General features: G+C 42.5%; 1 protein-coding gene across 1 annotated transcript in view; it reads left to right on the forward strand.

Moving 5' to 3' along the window:
• Positions 1 to 18,029, forward strand: part of ITGA9 (integrin subunit alpha 9) — a 230,376-nt gene that overhangs the window by 39,020 nt on the left and 173,327 nt on the right. Inside the window, exons 12-15 of the mRNA XM_037385011.1 lie at positions 2,518 to 2,608; positions 3,159 to 3,204; positions 6,189 to 6,343; positions 13,253 to 13,413. Coding sequence (XP_037240908.1) covers positions 2,518 to 2,608; positions 3,159 to 3,204; positions 6,189 to 6,343; positions 13,253 to 13,413 — 453 coding nt within the window. The remainder of the gene's footprint in view (positions 1 to 2,517; positions 2,609 to 3,158; positions 3,205 to 6,188; positions 6,344 to 13,252; positions 13,414 to 18,029) is intronic.

Below are 18,029 nucleotides of genomic sequence, written 5' to 3' on the forward strand. Positions count from 1 at the left end.
CTCCTCCTTGCGATGTGACAATGTATCACAAGGCCGTTCTTGGGTGCCATTCCCCTAACCGTTACTGTGAAGTGAAGTCTCAGCTGGGATATGCTATAGCATCTTGTGCAGAGATGACACAGTGCAATTTAGCTGCTGTAGCCAGGCGGTAGAGAAGATTAATTTTGTGCTCATGCTGCCCAACATGTGTCCCCTGGTTTCTGTCTAGCATGTTTCTTTTTTTCAGGGAGCCTGAATATTCCCTCCTTCCATGTGTTTGAAGTTCTGGTTGTTTTGTTTTGTTTCTGGGTGGGATCCTTCATGGTAAATCATTTTAAGCAGAATTAAAGAGTTTAGTGGTTATATTGGAGACTCTTCTAACAGTCCATAGAAGTTTAGTCCTTCTTCCTTTGACCGTGTATATGCCATGTGCTGCTTTTTAGAAAAAAAAAAGATGTTGAATGACTTTCTGGATATTTCTGAAATGCATTACTGTGTGGCATGTGGAGGTTTCTGCCCATTTCTTGCTGTTCTTCTCTGGCTGTTGGAAAACCTGGAGATTTCCAATTCTTGCTGAAAAGGGTCAGATTTTTATCTTTTTTTCGTCATTCATGGGAAAATTTTACAGTTTTGAATGAGGCTAGATCAGCAGGTGGGAAGTGAAACGTCCGGCTTGCAATCTCTCCCTCCCCACTGGACCAAGGCCAGCAGACATAGTGTTTGCCTCTCTGCTTGGTCAGTGGGACAAAGCCCAGCTTGAGAAGGTGGCAGAGTACTGTGGTCATTGACTCTTGATACCATTCCTTTTATTGTCCCCTGGCCTGAGGCAGCTGAGGGGGCACCACTTACGGGCAGTGTCTCGGTGCCATTTCCCAGTGTGTGCTGCAGGGCACCAGGCACACCACCAGTTCATCTCCCATGTGCAATCAAAAAAGCTGTGTAACAATCCAGCTCTTTACCTGCCTGCCCTGGAGTTGAACCCAGAGGTGAAAGACGTTTTGTATCTTATTACTATACTCCTGAGCCATCTTAATGCCTTGGATTTCCTTTTTTAAATAAGCTGAGAGGTGAAGGGGGACTGCAGGGTATATGTTTTCACCCTTTTCACTTTGTGTCCCCTCCTTCATCATTTAAATTGCTGATCAATGTTGTTCCCTCACGTCCCTTCAGCAGCTTTAGTGGTGGCTTTGAGCAGGAGCAGCTTAATTGGCCTTGTGGCCTGCTGTTTTCATTCATGGCACTTAAAAGCAGAGCAGCATTATACCTCTGCCTTCTAGGCCATAATAGCCTGCAGATGTCCACTGGGATGTCTGCAGGCGGGATTTACCACCCTGACTGGGACCCCCCAAAAATGTGAATGTATCGAGTGTAATGTGGGGAGGAAGTTACTTCCAGTTGTCTTAATCTTATCTGCCCACAAGTAGGAAAAGGACATCTGTACACGGTGAAGCACTGGCTTCCCTTTTAACTGGTTGTCAGGACTGCAGGATATCTTTCTTCCCCTCAACTTGCCTTTTTTTTCCCCATGAATTTCCTGTCTGACCTTTTGTCCAATATTATGTCCTTTTATGGGAGGGCCAGGAAAAGCTGGTTGCATGTCACAAGCTGTGGAGCACCACCAACAGCCTCAAAATTACTTCATGGGATAGGTTTCCTCTGTCTGTAACTTCTGCAGTCAGATGTCGGTTTGAGTTCAGGTCTTCCACTGGTGGCCCAGCATAATGAATGAGAGCTGGGATACATCTGATTGCCTTCTTAGAAAATGAGATTTTGATATATTAATTTGCTTCAGACAAAGGTGTTTGCAATTCAAAACGTTTAGATAATGTTTTTGTTTTAGTAATTAAGAAAAAAAAAAAGAAGCTATGTTAGAAGTTAATTAATCTTTGAGTTGGGGAGGCAGAAATGAGATGCAGCTTCCAAACTGACACAAAATACTGCATAATAGCTGATGGAAACCAGAATTTCCAAGTGGGATGAAAATTAATCATTTTGATTTTGAGTATGCTGGCAAACTCTGTGCAAAGGAATGGCTGTGCAGGATTTTCTGTTTCAATTAATCATTAATTTTGTGAAGATGCCATTAAAACTTTTATTTACAGAAATAAAGGTAATGCAGAGAAAAAAAAAAAAGTGAGAAAATCTCTAGGGTGCAGTTAAATTTCCTCCCCGCCCCTCCCGCAAGAAATCTGTTTGATGTGTTCTTTATTTTGCTTGGGTCTGCATGAGGGTTGTAATGCAGGTGTGTTTTTTACTCCCAGTCAACACTGGCCTCCTCCTAGCCCAGAGCAGAAGGGCTTCCTGCAGTCAACAGCCTTCCTGCTCAGGGCTGCGTGGGTGCAGTGTGAGCCTGCAGATGTGTGGCACTTCCAGCCCATGGAAAAGAGCCCCGGTGACCATGAAAATAGGGCTTGAAGGTTTTGGAGGGTTTGTGGTTTTGGGTTGTGGTTGGGTTTTTTTGTTTGTTTGGGGTTTTTTACTTTATTGAAGGATGCTTTGTGTTACTGACTGATTTCTCTCCCGTGTTTTCTGCTGCAGAAGCTGTCTGGGCAAACAATAAACCCGATGCTGCGCATGTTTGGCCAGTCCATATCAGGGGGAGTTGATATGGATAGCAATGGTTATCCAGGTATGTCTGCTGCTCTGGCAGTGAGAGTACTAGGGAAATGCGACCACAGGATAGAAAAGAGCAGAGGTGATCATTTTCAGGTTGCTGGTTCCTACCATTGTGGGAAGCCAATGAAGCTGAGCATTTTCTTTCCTTTTCCCTTTGTTATTTGAAGCTCTTGGTAAGAATTTGAGCTGATTGCTTAATTCAGGTGTTTGGGGAGTCATGATGAAGGACCAAGATATTAAAGTAGAAAATTTCAGTATCTGGCCAAGGTTGTAAGTTTCTTGGAAGCTACTCAGTCATGATGACAATGTTTTAAAAAATAATGTAGACAATAATATAATAGTAATAATCAAAATCAAACAGTGAAGTAGAAGTGAAGTAAAATCACAGATCTAATTCTCCAGTTATAATACTTATGACATAATTATATTTGAAGGGACCAACTGGCTGATTTAAGTCAGAAAAATGCTTTTTTTAGATATATGCTCAGCAATTTAGCGACTGTTTTGAGCCAACTGCATTCTGTGCCTCCTTTGTAACTGCCTCAATATTATAAAAATTTCAGATATGACTGTTGGAGCCTTCTTGTCAGACAATGTGGTACTTCTGAGGTGAGATGAACATCTTTTTCATCTGCTGTTGTCTTCTCTTTGTCTGTTTTCTGTTTATATCTTTTGTGGTCTGAGTCCTCCACCACTCCAGTTTTCTCCCTAAGTTACTGTGGTCAGAAGCAGCAAGCTGGATTACTTTTTAAGTAGAACCTTAGACACGGATGATGTCAAGTAATGTACAACCTAATTTAAACAGCATAGCAAGGGATGGCAATACATAGGACTCCCAAGACTATGAAGAAAACAAAGGGTTAGAGCCAGAAGGAGATGTGTTGCATCTCAGTGCCTCTTTAGAAAGGTTGCTCTGAATTTATAAGCAGGCTTTTTTATTGTTCATACATTTACATAAAGTAAATAAAATATGATTTAAGGGAATGCAGTTGAGTAAAAAGCCAGCTGTATATGATGCCAGGAGTAATTTTGCAAGTTATAATGGGATGCAGAATGAAATGGGAGTCTTCAGGGAAATGAAATACAGGGACATTTTCAATGCACACAGGATTTGGGGTGCTGTTTCGGGTATATGAGTTAAGTGCAATTGCTTGTTTCATCTGATGGAGAGAGGTGTGACAGTTTGGTTCACCAGATTATGCAAGTGGAGAGTTAGAGTAGGAGCAGGCTTGAGATACGCAGACCTGGGGAAGAGAACAGGAAGTTTGTATTATGCCAGTAGCGCTGTTGTTACACTTGTTAATATTTAATGGAAAAATCCTGTCAATACCTAGATGTCACTAGGGACTCCTTTATCTCATTGGAAGACACAGGGGTGTGGTGAGACGGGCAAGACAAATGCTGGAGCTGCAGAATGGATGTGCCAGCCTGCTTTCTTGTTCAAGGCAGGAAAAACTTGGCTCTGTTTCCATTTGAATCTGTGAAACAAAACAAAAACAAAAAGGAGGGAGTGGAAGAAGTGCTCTTGATGATCAGTGTGGCAGGTGGTCAAGTCTTCTGAAGAGTTTTCTCTTCCTTCATCGTGCACAGCCAGTTGCTGCTTCTGTGAAAAGGTGTGCCATGCCCCAGATGGGATCTTGCAACCCTGTATCTCTGAAACTACTAGAAAGAAAACTGTGCATTTTTCTCTGGCATTACTGTTACTTGGGGGGTGGGGGTGGAATCTGAAAGGCTTGCTGTGATGTTTAAAACAACATGCATCACAACAGCATGGTGACCTCTGTCCACGTGTTCAGTCATGCTTGTGCATTTCAGAGGAAATTAACACATTACCAACTGACTTTGTGGGCAGCCTGATTAATTGCTGCTACTGGCGATTTACATGTGTCCTTCTTGCTGTTTAGATTCAGATTAGGATAAAGAAATAAGTTTTGGGGTTTTTTCCTCACCCTTACCCTTCCAGAAGCCTTTGTGAAGTCCTTTAGCCAAAACCAACACATGTTTTGCCAAGTGACATTAAAGGCTTTGGTGGAAGCCGCGGTGACTTGGGGTGGATCGTTGTTGTATTGCTCGTGTGTGTGTATGGCCATTTGACAGATGCATTGGGTGTTTTTTTTCCCAGTGAATAACCAAGTGAGCTAATGTTAAGGAAAAATCACACAGTGCAACATGGCTGGAGAAGTATTGTTTTTTTAGATCAGTTATAGCATTTACTCTTTTACGTCTCCCCAAGCATTTGGAAAGAGGTTTTTTTGAAGGTGTGAAATGATCCAAGGAAGCTCACTCTCTTTCCTCCTTTTCTTCTCCCCCTTCCCCCGCCTCTCTATATATTTCTAGAGTTAGTATTTATCTTCGTCCTCCATCTGAAAATGTGAACTTGCACTGTTATTTCAGCTTGTGGTAAAATAGTCCAAGCAGCTGTCTTACAGATTGATGTGAATCTTGTTCCACTCAATATGAATTAGGTGTAACCATAGCCCCCACTCTCTTCTCCCCCCTCTCCCCTGCCTCCGAATAAAGTGGCTTGTGGAGTGAGAGTCCTGAAGTGGTTTACTTGCGTGGTCTGGCTTTGCATGGCTGCCGGGACTACGTTAGAAGTGAATCTGCTGGTTGCTGCACATTTTTTTTTAATACTGGAGTTGGTTTTGGAAGAACATGTTCATGTTGAACATGTGCAGAATTGAAACCATGAAGAATAACACTCGGTGAATTTTTGAGCTGAAGTCCTGTGCTGGGGATGGCTCAGGAGAGCCTGGGTTTCTGGGCTGGTTTTCTGCACCAAGCTGGTGGGGCTTCCATGTTGTATGACGGAGGAGACCCACCTGGGCTCTGATGGCTCTTGGCTTGCTCTGTGATTCTGGCCAAGATGGTCTTCAGCTGGGAATAATTGTAGCAATGACCTGGTGGTGGAATTGCAAGGGTAGAAAGCTTTTGTTCACAGTGCACCAGGTGAACAGAGTTCAGCAGCAGGAAAACAGTATTCAATCCTTACCACTTGCCAGGAGGGAATCAGCCAAATGTTCCCTCCTCCAGAAAACATGAATTTGGTGGGTTTTGTCGCCCTTGTACTGCCAGAAAAATTGTATATGGATCCATCTCCTACCCGTGTGCTCCCTCATTGACTTTCAGGCCACCAATTTGACTGTAGACCATTCTCTGAAAACCTAAGGTCTCCACTTGTCTCCACTTACCTGTTCCTGGTCATCTAGACTGCTTAGCAAGCAGTCTCACTTGCATGAGCATGTTGTCCTTGGTTGCCATTGTGCTACTTTTGTAATCCTCTTCAGTCATCCCGAAGGCTTTATGCAACTTTTGCTGGAGAGTATTATCACTATTATCATCTGTTAAGTTTCCCCAGATGCCTGCCTGCAGTCTGTATCTGAGCACTGAACTTCAAGCTGACATTTTGGTTTTTATTCAGACACTAGTAGTACTTGCCAGCTAGGTCAAGTGCTAATTTATCTTACATTTGAAATGCACTCTCTTATTTTTCATGTCTGCTTGAAATCATGTGGTTTACGGAATTTATTTTCCTTTGGTTGAGAACTTCCCTCTGAATGATCACTCAATTCCACTTCTCTGTTGATCTCCAGATCCAGGCCTGTCATTACCATGGACATCTCCATTTTCCTGCCTGTATCCATCAATATCACAGCTCCTCAGTGCCATGATGGCTTGCAGCCAGTGAACTGCCTCAATGTCACAGCATGCTTTCGCTTCAGTGGCAAGCGTGTTCCTGGAGAAATAGGTAAGGTGTCTGCACCATCCCTGGGCATGCTAGCAGGTTGACCTGGAGTTGAGGGCTCCCTTTGGAGTCAGTTACAGAGCTTTTATGTAAAATAAGTTGTTTTGAGGTGAGCTGAGCTATACAATTCCAGAAAGTTGGAGGCTCCCTGAGAAATTTCTTAGGCATGCTTTTACCTTCTGGTGAAGCTGATTTAATACTAGGGCAGTTTCTTCCTCAGGGAAAGGAGGGAAATGTGTCCTTGGGCTTACTGTGAGGATAGAGAACACAGAAGCAATTGGTGTGTTATAAGTTCAATATTCCCTGTTTACCTCTTGATAATGCATTTTTGTATTCATACCCTCTCTCAATGCTATCAGAAAGCAGCTGTGATTTGCTCCAGATTAACAGGTTTTGAAACTCTACAAGGAGCTCTTGAAACAGAGCTCTATAAATCTGAATACCTACCAGACACGAGCGAATCCTTTTCTGTACATCAGTTTACTTGTCTGGAAAATTATTATAAACAGCCCAGTATTTTACTGATGTCAAAATATCTTCCAGGTTAGTCTCTGTAAAACACATGGAGTTTCTTGGATGAATGGAATTGTGTAAAGGCTTGCACAATTACACACCTTAGGTCTTGGCTGCGTTGAAATAACACTGAAGTCTTTTACATCCCAGTGTTTAGAAGTCTTAGGGTATTGCCTGAAGCGGTGTGGGATAGATACAGTGTTTCTAAATATTGTAAAGTCTGGGTTTATTTAATTCAGCCACGGTATTTTACTTTCACCATGCTTTAGGAATGGCAGAGGACTTGTAGTGTGCTGCTTAAGGAAGATACCTCAGTCTAACTGTGCTGCATTTTTTCAGTGGATCTGATGAGGAGCTCAGGGAAGCAGTGCCTCTTCCTGCTTTGTGCCCCAGCCTTTCTGAGCCGCTAATTGAAAGAGTAAGAGTTGCATCTCTGCATCCCCTTAGGCAGAGCCTGCTGCAGTATTTGGATTTTAAATGAGTCTGAGAAGGTGGCAGCTTCTTGTTACTTCTCCTGCCATTCACATGGAGTGAGAACTACAAACTGTTTATTGAAGTTGCTCTCTGCAGTTTGTCACTTTGTCACCTGAACAGCTCAAAAGAGTGGAGTTACTAAATTTAAGGTTCCTCTGGATTTTAACATATTGGTGCAATTGAGACTTCAGTTGCTTTTTGCACTTTTTCCTTGCCTGTAAATGATGACTCTCAGCAGACAAATACGTGCTTTGATAGAGTAGTTTTTGTACTGCCTGGTACTCTGTCCGTTAAGAAAACACTTATCTCTGAGTGCTCCAGGGGTGTTAATTCCTTTCTGAAAATTACCTAATAGATTTTCTGAATAACTAGGTTTTCTTATGTTCCTGGGAGTACTGCTTAAAATGCGTCCTTTGCTTTAATTTCATGTCTCTGGAGCTGTGGCTAAGAGGTGAGCTGCCTTTTTTTCCCCCAGTCTAAATATCTGTTCCCCTTGTTTGCAAAAGACCTATCTTCCTGTTCATCATGTCTTGTAAGAGCCAATTGAATTCCCCTGTGTTGTGATACAAACTGTACTCCCAATGATTTATTGTGGTGAAAGCACATGTGCATCTTCTTTGGCAAGTAACATCTATGTCATTACAAGGAATTTTTTGACTATTAAGTGAATGATTATAAAACTTCCAACCATTGTCCTTTTATACAATGCTTCTAGCAAAATGATTTGTCTTGAAAAAACTGCAGCCAGAACTATCTGACTGTATAAAACTCCTTGGGGATATGATTTGGATAAAATACCTCAAATAAGCTTTCAGTTTGTAGTCTAACAATCAGGTCAGGCCATTTTAATTATGTTGCAGTTGAAGAGTGTCAATTAACAAAGGGTGGAACAATTCATGGAAATACTGCAGTGGTTCCTCTCCTGTGTGGTTAAATGTGGGGAGAAAAAAAAAAAGAATATCCCTGTAAATGCATAATTGTCCAGTTCGGATTCTGAAAGGCCGTAACACCTCTGAAAGGAGATATTAAAATGCTGTGTCAAAGGTTTGTGGCTAAAAGTGCTGGGGATCATCTCATCTCTGGATGTCTGGGGGCAATCTGCTAAGTCAGGTAGGGAGAACACAGTGCTCACTGGAAACACTGCTCCCCTAAGGCTTGTCAGTATGGACACTCAAGGCTGCTGCTTACTGGTGAAAAGCTGGGTGTTGCTCTTGCTTTTGGGCAGCTGAAGTTGGTAACCTACTACATAATGTTTAGAAAGCCAAGCGGAACGTACAGGCAGCATTCTTCTGTGCAAATGTTTATCTTCAATGCTTATTTGAATGTGTGGTTATTTTGTTAACTGGCATGTGAAGGGAAGTTGTCTTAATCTAGCACTGCTGCACACTTCCATATAAGCATATATACCTCCCCTACTGTCCTTTTCTTTTCTTTTCCTTCCGCTCCCCGCCCCCCTGCCCCCCCCCCCCCCCCCCTCAATTCTAGTGGTAGTTGCAATACTGCTGGTCATGTAACAGCTATTTGAGGATCTGTGTTCATAGATACTGTTTGATACTGCCAAAGACAGTGTAATTCCCATCCCTTTTGTGGATACTCTTTGCAGACTATGGTCTTCAGAAGTATGAATTTATTGCTGAAGGGTTTTCATCTGAACAAAGAGCCATGCCCAAGTGAAGCATGCACTCTGCACTGTGTGCCAGGCATTGTCTGACCCTTCACTCTGCCTCAGCGCTTGCTGGAAAGCTGAGCATCTAGTCATAAACCCACCAACAGAGACAGCCTCTGGTACGTCTTGGATGTGTGAGAAATATGGTATTTTAAGTTTTCACCCTTTCATCTCAGAATCTTACTCAAGCTGTTCCTCCCTCACTTGAGGGGCCATTGCTTTGTCTCCTCTGAGGTCTCTGTATCTGCAGGGAGGGCAGGGATGAGGGAAAGGCCTTTCGTAGCCTGGATGAGCAAGCTTCAGCCTGTTCAGACCCTGCACTCCTGGGTGACTAGGACAAGAAAACAGAGGCTGCTGGCATCTCTGCATCAGGTGCTGCTTCTGCATTCATCCCTGCAGGAGAATGGAAGTAAACTTGCACTCACTGTCTGGATAATTTCCCCTACAATAATAATAACAATAATAATGGTGCCAGGATGAGAAATAGGTGAATTTTAGTGGCTATGAAATGAAGGGGTTGGGGCATTTGGCTAGAGTTAGATGCACTAGATACTGCTTCAGAGTTTCTCCTGTGCTCTTCACTTGAGATGTGCATCACTTGTGTGTTGATCTGCGTCTAGGGTAGTCCTCATGTCCCAAATACTGTTGCCTGGAAGACTGGTGTGAGATTTAGTGTGGGCTGGCAGGTTGTTTGATATTTTCACTGTGGTTGAATATGTTTCTAGGACTGGAGAAACATGTTGGATCCAAAACTTGACCAAAGTGGACACTCCTCTTCTTATGTGTAGGCTGCTGTAGTCTGGTGCAGGAGTATTATTTCTGTCTGTCTCTAGTGTTTCTAGTCTGCTTGGATGCAGGCCTGTGTCAGGGCTGCTGCCCTCTGAACGGCTCAGAAGCAGGGATGCTGTAGGGAGCTGTTGTTCAGTGTATAGAACAGCAAGGATGGTTCCCTACTTAGTAGGGACGACACTATAAGGGAGTATTTGAAACAAGGTTTGAAGCAAGGGGAAAAGCAAAGCTTTTTGGAAGAGGGTGGGGAGAATGTCCTATGTTTTCATTTGCTAGGGCAATTTTTTTTAATACTTTAATTACCTAATGATTTTCTCAGCAAGCAAAGTTCGTGAATCATTTTCTCATCATTACTGGTAGAGACCACAAAGAAACACATTCCTCTTCCAATGGCTTTTTCTTATTATTCAGTAAGTTCTTCATCTTCTCCTTGTGGTGCCTCCCCTCCCGCCTGCGAATCAGCACTGTAGCTAGTAGTTTAACTAGCACTTATGGATGTACTTATTCCTGCTGGGCATTTTGCCGTCTGCTTTTTGTGTGCTGTAGCATCATCTGAGTGGGTGATGAAGAGATGTGCCGGGTGGCTCAGGGTGTGTAACCCCTCCATTAGCACAGCCAGCTGTGATCCCTGTTTTAGCTCACTGAAATCGCTGCCCTGTTTCAATCCCTCCTCACTTCTGTCTACTTCAGAGCTGCCTTTAGTAGGGGCATGACTTGCGTCATGTGTATGTGTGTGACACTTAGGGTGAAAATCCATTCTAAAATGCCTGCTGCCATTTACTTGGTGCATCTGTTACTGCTGGAGTAACTTGCTTGGTCTGCTGGCTGATGGTCCTTTTACAGGTATGACCAAAAATTTCTCAGAGATAGCTGTTATGGAAGCTTTTAGGCATTTAACTTTAGTGATGGAAGAGGAATAATTAGAAGAATCAAGCTATTCATCTGAGCTCATCAAATCCATGCCAGAGTTTTGTTTTGACCACGTGAAATTGGGTGGTCAGATCCCCAGAAACATTTCTAACCAGATATGCTTAAAGCTGCTAGACAAATATTTGAAGGCATTACCTGGAAGAGTTAATTTGCTAGTGAAAACTTGCTTCTCAGTCTCCTACTGGAGTGCACAGGAGGAACTGACACCAGCAGTAGTGCTAAGTTTGGACAGTTATCTCCCCACCCTGGTTGCTTTTTGGAAGCAATGAAGCTGGGGAGGGGAAAAAAAAACCCCAACACCTCCTTACTCATGATATTTCAGTTTTTCCACTGATGTGACATCATTGGATATAACATAGAAACAAGTTGTCAAAATAAAGGGGAGGCAGGGGGAGGATGGGAACTATGCTGCTTGATTGAAAACATCCACTGCTGTTTCGGAGAAATGGTAGCTGGGATCGCTTTTCTTGGAGGCCTAGGCCTCGGGTTGGGATGTGTCTCTGCGCCTGCAGCGAGGAATTGTTCAGTGTCAGTCCTATGTTGTGCTTCCTTCAGAGAGCCTCCGAACCTGGCCAGGCAACCCTGCAAGCTTTCCAAAGCTCTCCAGACCTGCCTTCCTTTGGTGCTCCTCCTTTGAAGAGGGCTGTGTCTCCCTACGGGACTCTTTGCCTCTGCCTACGCAGGGCCTGGTTTTGCTAACGGGTTTGCTTGTCTTTATTCTTGGGACACGGGTGCAGATCTTGGCATGCGTGTGTGCATGTGAGGTCTTGAAAGCAGAAGGGAAACAATTGGGGATGGGTGTGGGGTGTGCACACTTTAAAAAACTAAAAAAAAGTTAAGAAAGAGACTGCTGGGATTTTAAACAGGCTGAACCCTGTGTTTCCTGTTTAGGCGGTGCTCTTCAGTGGGACTGAGCACACACTACTTCAGTGAGAGTTTTTGGTGCTGAGCTTGTCAGAGTTTGAAACACTTTCAAGGCGTTATTCTTTTAAGCAAATTATTCTGCCAAAAGCAAGGGAAAAAAAGAGTTCAGGTGGAGCCCTGTGGTGGTAGTGAGGCTGATTCCTCAGCTGTGGCTTTTGTTACTACCTAGGGTATGTCTCTGGTTGCTTTGTGTGAACTTGTGAGTAAGCTTTTCATCAGAATATGACGCACAGCAAATGGAAGTGAGGTCAGTTTAAATTACGTGAATTATGAATGTTCACCAAGATTTTTGCACCAAGTTTTATGATACCGTTAAATAAATGCTTCAACGTAGTGAAATTTTAGTGGAGAAATGATTGAAGGTGATAGCATTGACAGCACTGTTAATTTAGAGAGATTAGGATTTTCATCGATTTAAAACAGTCCACCACCACAAAACCAAATAAAAACACAACAAAATCCAGCAAAGATCCCTTGCTGAAATTTGGTATTGGAGACCCTGATTGAGGAATATGTTACATTTACATTGATTGTTTATAAAATTCTGGCTTCAAAAAGTTTGCCTTTATGGGGAGTATATTATCTGGCATCAGTGTTTAGAGCCTGTAAATAAAAGCCAAAGCAATAATTTGGCAAGCACCTTACAATATGTAAGGAATCAACACAGGAGCTGGTGCTGACTGGTATTTATCAACTAATTAAGCCATTTATATTGAGCCAGTCTTATGGTATTCCCATTATTGCCCTGATAACAGCTGAAATCAATGCAGGCTGTGGTCTGTGATGGGTGAAAGGACCTCAATGCCAGCATTTTCCCTCTCTGTAGAATGCAGCAGAACAAGCATTGATGCTTCTATTGTAGTTTCATTGCTCCTGTTGTATTTACCAAAAGGAAAGTTGTAGTCAGCTTGGATTACTCAGTTGCTGTACGACTATTTCAGGTAACAAATAAGTTTTCTTTTGGGCACAAGATACATGCAGTCACAAACCAACCGATTGTATTAAGCTTCTTATCCTGTAGAACAGCAGGAAACAGGATTTACAGAGATACAGCTCGTTAGTTTGTGGGAATGTCTTCTATGAACTGCTAGGGGTGTGTAACATCGAAGAGGGGGATACCGAGTACAAGGCAGCTACCTCTAGTTAAGATCTAAATGCTAAGATGACTGCAAATCAACAGAAGTAATCATCAGGAAGTGTCACATCCTGGCTGACATTTGCATGGTTTGTGCTTTTCTAGAAGGAAAACGAAGCTTGAGGCTGCAGCTGCTGCTTGTGTTGTGGTTTTGCTTTTTCTGTTAGCAATGTAGTTTAAGCATCTTTTGTTTCTTAAGTGTGTGTGTCTAGCTGTATTTTTATGCATTATTTCCTATGGGAAAGGATGGGCTGGGGAATGGTTGGGGAAAGTAGCAACACAAAACCTGGGAGTTCGTTAGTAATTGGATTTGGGTTTGTACAGCCACAGGAAACTTAAGTGATTGATTGAGGGCTTGCAAGGGTTGACCTTTCTTCAAGCACATATGCCCTGGGGGCAACAGGATCCATTGATACGTGGTTAGAAAATAACTATTGTTCGCTGACATCCTTTGTTTTCTTCTTCTTCCTTTTTAAAACAGGTTTGAATTATAACTTGACAGCTGATGTGGCAAAGAAGGAAAAGAGCCAGCAACCCAGAGTTTATTTTGTGACTTCTGGAGAGACAGTGGGGCAGATTACAGAGAAGTTACAACTGTCATACATGCAGGAAAAGTGTGAACATTACCTAGCATATGTCAAGGTCAGTTCATTCCTGTCCTTCCTTATGTTGGCCTCTCTGCATTTCCACTCTTTTATCTATTTATTTATTCAACCAATTATAGTGGTGCTGCTTGACTTCGGACATTCTTTGTTTCCTTGACAGTTAGATGAAGTTTTTTGGGTGGAAGCTCAGAACTTTTTGCTTGATGTAATTTGCCTGTCTGAGGACCACTGGGTCTTCAAGACCTGGTGCCAGGAATATATATTTTATTTACTTTTGATCAGGTGCATTTGCAGGGGAGTTCGTTCTTCTTCTGGCTTGGTTTGTTGCTACACTTATTATATTCAAAATAAGGAGGCAAATTTTTGTTTTGGCAGGAACAGTAGGTTTAATGCTTAATTTTGTGTAAGGTCTGACTGCACGAGGGGCTGGAGATGCAGTCTGCATGGGAGTGACAGGATAGCATGGAGTCTGTCCTGAAGCAGCTGGGCTCTTGGGTTTGAGGAGCACCCTGGGTTACATCTGGGCTTGAAAACAGCAGTGGCATAGCTTAATTTCACATGTGTCTATGGGATAGAGAGAATGCTTTCCAGACATGCTGGCGCATGGAAAGGGTCTGTTCTTCCTGTGACAAACTCTTTGTCCAGGGTCTGCTAGGACTGTAGTATCTTTGCTTGGCAGCAGTTGTTGAGGAAATTTCACCCAGGTACCATTGTGCTTGCAAAGTAAGCACAACAGTTTCCTTTTCAGCTAAGATATGTACAGAATAGATTTAAAAATTATTTAAACCACCTGTCTTACAAGCACTAATCTGTATCCCCAGACTAGTGGGAAGTATGGCTGTGTGGTGAGTTGATTATTGTCCTTACTGAAGGACATAGTCTCATAGATGAATGTGGCTGGAATTCAACGGCTATCACTTGGCACTGTCTTGTTTTGAGAATCCAGCAGGTCCAGACATCCCAAAATGTATAAACTTTTCCAGGAAGCTTCTTTGTACCTAAAAACTGTGAGAGCAGGAGATACAATTAATCCTTTGTCTTTATCAATGTTTTGTGCATGGCTGTTGAGAGAAAATAAAATAAATACAGGGACCACCAAGGAGGAAATACTGTCCTGTTAGGTTGTGTGGATCTCTGGGAAGCCACTAAGTATCTTTCATTGTTTTTTGTTTCTAGAAGAACCTTTGCTTTCTGCTGTGGAAAAGCTCATTAAACAAAATGTAGACCCATGAGATTACCATTATTTAGAAAATATGGCTGTGAGTTTACTAATTCTGGTCTTTCTCAAGTGAGCACACTGGTTAGGCTTTAATGTATTGAGTTTGGATGAAAAGGAGCCATATGCATTTCTATCTTAACCTAATAATAATTTCTTTCCCACTAGCCATGTTATAGGTTTTGGGTACTACACAGAATTCATTAAAGAACTACATATGCCCAGGAAACTACTTAATTTATTGTAGCATTTCTAGCTGATGTTGGGAGTGTGAAGGTAGTAACTGTAATTTCCTGGGAAATTTTATTTTTGTAAGCAAGAGAAATTTTTGTTTAAAAACACCAACAGCTTAAAGCAAACCAGCTGCTTAACAAACAAAGCTTCTGGCTTTCTATATGATACAAGCAGCTATTTTTCACAGTTGGAAGAATAGCAGGAAGTGTCATTTGTTTGCGTAAGGGAGATCGCAAAGTAGTGAAGAAAGATAATCCCTGTGCTTTTGTGAGAAAGGTGATACGATCCATGAGTCTACCTAACATTAGAAACATCAAAGAGACCTCTGCAGATTCTGGAGGAGTGGAAATGGGGTCATGATCTTTCACTGCTATCCTCAGGTAACAGCTAGTAAAACAAAAACAAAACCCCTGAAAAACAAAAAACCTCCCCAACCTCCAATCGGAAATCTCCTTGATCACATAGTTTTGTGTTGCAATGGGTGATAAAAGATGTGGCCTTAAAATATATTAAGTATTTCACTTAAGCGTTCCTTTTATTTACTGTATGCCTGTTTCGTTCACCACCATGGCAAATTGTTTGCATTGCATCCTAATCTATTCACTTTATTGTTCATTTGAAACCCTGGTGACAAATAGGTTTATACGGTAACATGTGGATGTCAGTTCTGGACTGCCTGTGGTCAAGGATAGAGAAGCTGTTTGGACTTGTGCATGACCTCGTGCTAGCCTGACAAACCCTACTGGGTAAACAAGGTGTCCAGTCCACATGGCAACCAGCAGAGCTCCGTAGGTGACAGTAGTTAAATGAAAGCCTGTGCCAGGCCTTGCTTGGGTGATGTTGTCTTACCAACATGTAGTTCTGGCATGCTGGGAGGCATAAACCTGAAGGACTGAGAAAAGTTGTGAAAAAACTAGACCTATACAACCTTGCTGTAATTTCTTTTGACACATTTGATCTCAAGAGACCCCAGTGAAATGGAGACCTAAAAGAGTTGCAGTCTGCAAATAAACTGACAGGGACACTCATTACATTGTTTTGTGTTGATAAGTGTCAGTGTTTTGAGCATGACTCCTTACCTATTTGTGATTCCCTCTCAGGACAGGAGCTACTGTTCTTACTGCTGCTACTAAATTTGAGTATCAATGCCTGGCTTTCCTTATAACTGCGACTGAGATAAGTGGATTCCAGGAGGTTTGTAGGATATGTGTAGCTCAGAACTTGATCTTGTACAAGGCAGGCTACCAAATTACAGCTCGAGTTGCTAAAATTATGGTTGTTCATGAGGAAAACATGTTTTTCTGGTTGAGAACAGGGAATGAAATGGAAATGCTTGGGGACTTCAGAGTGCTTTCAGTTTGGTTTTGTAGCGAGCATGGGGAGGTAAAGGAGAGATGCAGTTTCCTGCCTTTACCGCCCCCCCCCCCCCCCCTTCATTGGCACCTGTTTGATGATTTCTCGTTAAGAAACTTTAATTCTTTAGTATACATAGACAGTAATTCCAATAAGTGCCTCAGGTGTCATCTACAAAAGCTCCATCTGTTTTAAATTAAACAACCTTTGGAGGTTTGACTGGTATGTTCAGTAGAAAATGGACAGCTGGTGCAAGTGGCTGTTAATCGAGAAGCTGGGGAGCGTGGCTGGTTTTCTCCTGTCAGCACATAGCTGATCCCTGCGGTCTCTCAGGAGGTGCTTTGCTGCTGGACAGTTCCTCCTCTGCTGTCTGGGGATGATGGTGCTGCCGCTACAGATCTTCTCTCCTTCAACAGTGATAAAACTATGAGCAGCAGATAAAACATGTTATATGGTAGCTTTCTTCAGTTTTGCTGGAGGAAAATGAGGTGGAGGTTTAGATGACTAGCATTTTTTGTTGGATGTTTGGGTTTTTTCTGAAGGGATTCGTTTTTTGGTAGAGGGAATGGCAAACATAAACGCCAGTAAATGGAATGTGGTACTAAAAGAAGAAGCAGAGGTTGCAGAAGTGGGTAGAAGCAGAAAAGATAAAGAAAATAAAGGGTTTGGAGGCTTTACAAGTGTCTCCTTACTCTTAATAACTCGGCCTGCAGCTGAAATAGAGTTTTCTCTTGGGAACTGCACTCGTTTGATGGTGCTCAGAATTGAGATGTGTGTTTTATTACGTGGTGCGATCAGGGCCTGGACTCTGAGGAAACATTGTTTCCCCTTTCCAATAACTGCCCTGGTTATTTCCTGCTTACGTGGGCTTCCCTAATATTTAGTATAGATTTATCTGTGGATAGAATGAGACAATTTGATGCAGATGGCAAAGCACATCGTGCCTGTAGATTTATGTGGGGCGAAATCTCATCTTCCTTGATATATCACAAAGATGTAATGGTGATGATGGTGAACGCCCTTCATAAGATTCCTGCATTTGTTGAAGAAGTATGGTCTGGTTTCTTACGCCACCGTGGGCCAGCCAGCTGGGCTGCCTGTTGCTACCAGTCACCGCTGTCTATGTGCGGAGTGTAATAGCTTCAAACACCATCAGCAGTCCTGGCACACGATTAAACCAGACACAGCATTTATATTTTCCAGAGATCTTTATCGTGATGACTGTCTGGTTGTTTTAAGCAGTCTCATGTTGCTCATTGTATTAACTCTTAATGGACCCGGCTGTAGTTCAAGGAGATAACAGGGCTGAGAAGCAACAGAGGAGCAGTGATACCAAGGGCTTTTCATAGCGGCGTGTAGGTGAGGAGCTCGTACTGTGTTTGTACAGGCAGGTTTGGAATAAAATGTTGCCTTTTCAACAGAAATTGCACAGCCGTGTTTTGTTTGCTACTGAATTCTGTAGCCAAAAATTCACATTTTTATAAGTATGTTTCTGGCTTTTGTCTGCCATGCATCACTGTTACCTCAGGTCTCTAAAGATACCTTGGGCTGCTGATCTCTTACAACTTCATCTCTAGTCCTTGCCAGTTTTAGTCACTGTCTGTGGCTGTGATTGTTTCTCCTTCTGTAGCTGTTTGATCTCATCACAGGGGGACACATATATTAAAGTATTTTAATTCATAGTAATCTGGCTTTTTTCTAGAATCTGGGTAGCAAAGTATTCAGTCTCACAGTCAGGTGTGATATAGAGATGGTACCACCTTCACCATTTGCAAGAAATCACTTTATTCTGAAAGTTGTTTGCCTGTGAATTAGCATCTCTGTGTGGCTGGTGGTGTTACAGGATAAGA

This window comes from Falco rusticolus, chromosome 4, assembly GCF_015220075.1.
Source record: "Falco rusticolus isolate bFalRus1 chromosome 4, bFalRus1.pri, whole genome shotgun sequence".
NCBI classification, from domain to species: domain Eukaryota; kingdom Metazoa; phylum Chordata; class Aves; order Falconiformes; family Falconidae; genus Falco; species Falco rusticolus.